The sequence below is a fragment of the Leopardus geoffroyi genome, chromosome D1, assembly GCF_018350155.1.
Source record: "Leopardus geoffroyi isolate Oge1 chromosome D1, O.geoffroyi_Oge1_pat1.0, whole genome shotgun sequence".
Lineage (NCBI taxonomy): Eukaryota > Metazoa > Chordata > Mammalia > Carnivora > Felidae > Leopardus > Leopardus geoffroyi.
The window spans coordinates 79,119,098-79,123,563 of record NC_059329.1 but is presented as its reverse complement, the minus strand read 5'-3'; the positions used below and the strand labels follow the sequence as shown (position 1 = coordinate 79,123,563).

Below are 4,466 nucleotides of genomic sequence, written 5' to 3'. Positions count from 1 at the left end.
CTTCCTTCTTTTTTTTTTGTTAATGTTTTTATTTTGATAAAATATCAAAAAGAGGAAAGTTGCAAGAAGAATATAAGGCACTGTTATCTACTGGATTTACCAATGGTTCATACTTGGTCCACTTGTGTCCTCTCTCTCTCTCTCTCTCTCTTTCTCTCCCCCCCCCCACTCCTGGAAAATGTATTTATATTTTATATATGCATTTTTTTTCTATGAACACTTTCAGACCATTTTTTTCTGAATGATTTGTAAATAAGTTAGAGTCATTGTATCCTTTTAACCCCAAAAACTCACTTGCGTATTTTCAAAGCAAAGATGTGACTTCCATGACCACATGGAATTTCCATACTGCAGTATGGAAATTAAATTTAATTTAATTCAAATTAAATCATTGATTTAACATTGATTAAACAATATTCTTTAGTCCATAGTCTTTTGTAACTATATTTTTCAAAGTCCAGAGTCCAATCTAATATCAAGCACTGTATGGCCATGTCTCCATAGTCTTCTTTAATCTAGAACAGTTTATCAACCTGTCTTTGTTTTTCCTGGCCCTGATAGTGGCCAGGAAAGTAGGGGAGAGTTGTTTTGTAAAATATTACTTAAGTTTATCTAATTATTTCTCATGACAAGACTTTAGTAACACCTATTTTGGCAGAAATATATTTTTAAAATGACATGATATCTTTTTCAGTAAATCCTATTAGGAGGCTTATGATGATAATGTGTTTCAATATTAGTGATTCTGTTTCTTAAGGTGATGTAGGCCAAGTCGCTTCACTGTAAATTTACTATTTTCACTTTGTAATTGTGTGAGTTGGCGTCTTCTGAAAAAGAGGATGGGATTAGATGTACAAGAGGCTATTGGGAAACCATATATGGAAAAAATAATGGAAAGAGTCAGAGAAGGCAGAGAGAGGCATCAGATCTGGATATGAAGGACAGAGGGAAGGCAAGATGCCTGGACAGGAGACTCAGCTGAAGTAGAGTGTCAAAAATCTTCCTTCAAGCCAATGGCAGGAATCCTGGAGTCCAAGCCAGCCTTCCAGGAATCCAAATCTTACAGGCTAGGATACTTTTGTTGTGGGGGGGGAGGGGGAGACAGTCTTGTGCATCATAAGATGTTTAGCAGCATCCTTGGCCTCTCTCCATTACATGCCAGTAGCAGCCTCCCAGTTGTGGCATTAAAAGATGTTCTAGATTTCACCATATGTCACCTACACAAGGGGTAATACTGCTTCTAACTGAGTACCATTGCTTTATACAAGTAGGTCTTCTCCTGACCTCTGATGAAAGTCAATACTTCTGAAGTCCCACCCTTTGCATACAGGAGATTTCCTCTAAAGTTGTCTCCTCTTGCATGATGAGGTATGATTTGTGATTTATTACTAAAGTCTTGCTTACACTCCTTGTGCATGAAGCTTATTTACAACAAATGTGTCCTCTGGTGTCTAATAACGAGTGACTTCAACAGAAAGCCTTCCCTACATTTACTGCAAATAAGGTTTTTCCCTTTAGTGTGTTCTCTGATGTGTGCTGAGGGTTGCCTCATCACTAAAGCCTCTGTCACATGCCCTGCATACAAAAGGCTTCTCCCCACAATGTGTCCTTTGATGTCTTATGAGGGCTGACTTCTGCCTAAAGCCTCTCCCACATTGCCTGCACACAAAGGTCTTCTTCCTTGAGTGGGCCATCTTGTGCCTGACTAGATTCGCTTTTTGGCTAAAGCCTTGCCCACACTCAGTGCAAACATAAGCCTTTTCCCCAGAGTGTGTCCTCTGATGACTGATGAGGTGTGACTTCTGTCTAAAGCCTTTCTCACATTCCCCACACACAAAAGGCTTCTCTCCTGAGTGTGTCCTCTGATGTGCAATGAGAGTTGACTTATGTTTAAAGCTTCGCCCACATTCTTGGCACACATAAGGCTTCTCTCCTGAGCGTGTCCTCTGGTGTGTCACGAGAGCTGACTTAACACCAAAGCCTCGTCCACACTCTGCACATATGTAGGGATTCTCCCCTGAGTGGGTCCTCTGGTGTGTGGTAAGGTTTGATTTATCACTAAAGCCTTGTCCACTCTCCTGACACACAAAAGGCTTCTCTCCTGAGTGTGTTCTTTTGTGTTTTATGAGGTATGATTTATGACCAAAGCTCCGACCACATTCATTGCACAAATGAGGATTCTCCCCTGAATGAATCCTCTGATGTTTGCTGAGAGTTGATTTGTCTCTAAAAGGCCTCTCACAATCCCTGCATACATAAGGCTTCTCCCATGAGTGGATCCTTTGGTGTGTGATAGGGTTTGACTTATCCCTAAAGCTCCGCCCACACTCCTGGCACACAAATGGCTTCTCCCCCGAGAGTGTCCTTAGGTGTCTGATGGGTTGACTTTTGGCTAAAGCTTTGTCCACACTCCTCACATATGAAAGGTTTCTCCCCAGAGTGTGCCATCTTGTGTGTGACTAGGTTTGACTTCTGGCTAAAGGCTTGCCCTCACTCTGTGCAGAAATAAGGCTTCTCCCCCGTATGTGATCTCTTGTGTGTGATGAGAGCTGATTTATAGCTAAAGCTTCGGCCACACTCCTTGCAAAAATTAGGCTTTTCTCCTGAGAGGGTTCTCTGATGAAAAAAGAGGGCTGATTTCTTGCTAAAGCCTAGCCCATAATTTCCACAACTCACTATTTCAAATCTGGACAGATCTACCCACTTTAATACTTTGTCTGTTTCTAAACGGTTTGCTTTCTCAGCTGAGCTGAGCTTTATTTCCACCACTCTTTTGCTTCCCCTCAAGCTTATTAGCTGTCCATCAGGTGGGTTGGAGAAAGTTCTAGAAGTAAACATCCCTCCTGTCCTCTCAAAGATTTGGAACCCTCTTCTCTGTCTTCATCTTCTACTTGTCATCGCAGAAGCTTTCATAAGAAAGTGGTTGCTTCTGCTGCTTCCGATATGCTGGGCAGCGAGCTCCTGCAAACAAGCCTGGGCAGAATGGACGGCAATAATTGTGTGGCACATGTTGGCATGATTGTTGACTGCAGAAGTCCAGAGCAGAGTAGGAATAAAGTTGAATATCTGGCTTTGAATCTCCTGAACAGAGACATTCTCTCTCCTCTCTCCAGGGCTCTTCCCCCTGCTCTAGCACAATGACAAGTGTTGGCTTGGGAAATGGAATTCCCAGGAAGACCAGGTTGCTGTAGTTTTCTAGCATCACATACCTGTACAGCAGCCTCTGAGCGTGGCTCAACAGCGGCCACTCTTCCTGGGTGAAGTCCACAGAGACATCATGGAATGATGCAAATGCTTCTTCTCTCCTGGCTGTTAGCCCCAAGGGTATTTTCCAATCTTCTAAATGATGTCTCCAAAGAAAGGCGAAGTCTTACCTTTGCTCCTGGTTTTGGATCCTGTGGAGTAGCTACCCCCAGGGTGGAGTCTACATGTCTGTGCAGATCCCAGATGTGGGGATATGTCACAGACAGAGAGGTTAAAGCTGGTGAGGACACAGGTGCAATGTCTGTCCCACGGCAGGTATAACAACTGTAAGGAATGATGAGTGAGAGGCAGACTCCTACAACACCTGTCTTTCTTTTAGAAGTTATATAATTTTAACTTTTACATTAAAGGTATGATCTATCTCAAATTCATTTCTGTGTTTGGTGTATGATAGAAATCAGTTCGTTTTTTTCCATATGGAAAAAGGAAATTTTTCCAACATTTCTTAAAGAGACTTTCTTTTCCTTTTTAAATGCATTGGTGTGTTTGTTGAAACCAATGGGTTATATTAGTACGGATCTAATTCTCAACTCCATTCTGATGTCTTCTACGATCTTCTAGTTTTTGATGGTGTCTGCCCTTGAGTTGGAAGACTTGGCTGAAGTTTCAGACAGGTTTGCTACACTACAGCCTTCAATTTCACAAAGTCCTGGAATCTAGTTATTTAGAGAATGCCCAAGGCTGAGTGATTGACTTCTCTTTACCTACCAGGCCTTTATCCAGCATTTCTTTCTCAAGGGTAGGGTGGGGAGAGAGGTACTATGGCTTCACTAAGTTGGGGTTCTTCCAATCTACATTCCATTCCAACCAGATCTCAGCGTCCTTATTCCTGGTATGGTACTCTGAATCCAAACCTGGCAATGACCCACAGATAGAAGTGGCTGCTGCTCTCTCCTCCTCTCTAGGGGTTTGTTTCTCAATAAAATTCAGTTCATTTAGCTTCTTCCAATCCACCAGTCTTCTCTGCTTCATAGAGAAATATGATTTGTATTTATATTTTGCTATTTTTCTTGTTGTTACCATTAGAACAAAGGTCTTTCTTTTCTTTTATGGTTTAACTGGCAGCAGAAGTGTTCCTGGTGGGGGAAAATGAAAAGAGTTTAGAATTGTTTATGGAAAAGTAAAAAAAAAGAACTTATATGTTGAAAATTTTGTGCTACCAATTCTTTTTTTCTTCTTATTGTGCTATCCAAAATTGGTTA

General features: G+C 41.5%; 1 protein-coding gene across 1 annotated transcript; it reads right to left on the bottom strand.

Moving 5' to 3' along the window:
- Positions 1–440: 440 nt before the first annotated feature.
- On the bottom strand, positions 441–4,236 carry LOC123600478 (zinc finger protein 875-like). The gene is made up of 4 exons (XM_045482524.1): positions 4,073–4,236; positions 3,375–3,528; positions 2,892–3,253; positions 441–2,430 (listed from the first exon to the last, which is right to left on the bottom strand). Exons 1-4 carry the CDS (start codon positions 4,234–4,236, stop codon positions 1,515–1,517), a joined length of 1,596 nt encoding a protein of 531 aa, XP_045338480.1. The 3' UTR covers positions 441–1,514.
- Between the last annotated feature and the right edge of the window lie 230 nt (positions 4,237–4,466).

Excerpts from the sequence above, each read along its gene's own strand:
- LOC123600478 (XM_045482524.1), bottom strand. The coding sequence starts at position 4,236 with ATGAAGCAGAGAAGACTGGTGGATTGGAAGAAGCTAAATGAACTGAAT. Across the intron at positions 3,254-3,374 it reads ATCCAAAACCAGGAGCAAAG|GAAGAGTGGCCGCTGTTGAG; the intron begins GTAAGACTTCGC and ends GACTTCACCCAG. Across the intron at positions 2,431-2,891 it reads GAAAGCTTCTGCGATGACAA|AAACCTTTCATATGTGAGGA; the intron begins GTAGAAGATGAA and ends CACTCTGGGGAG.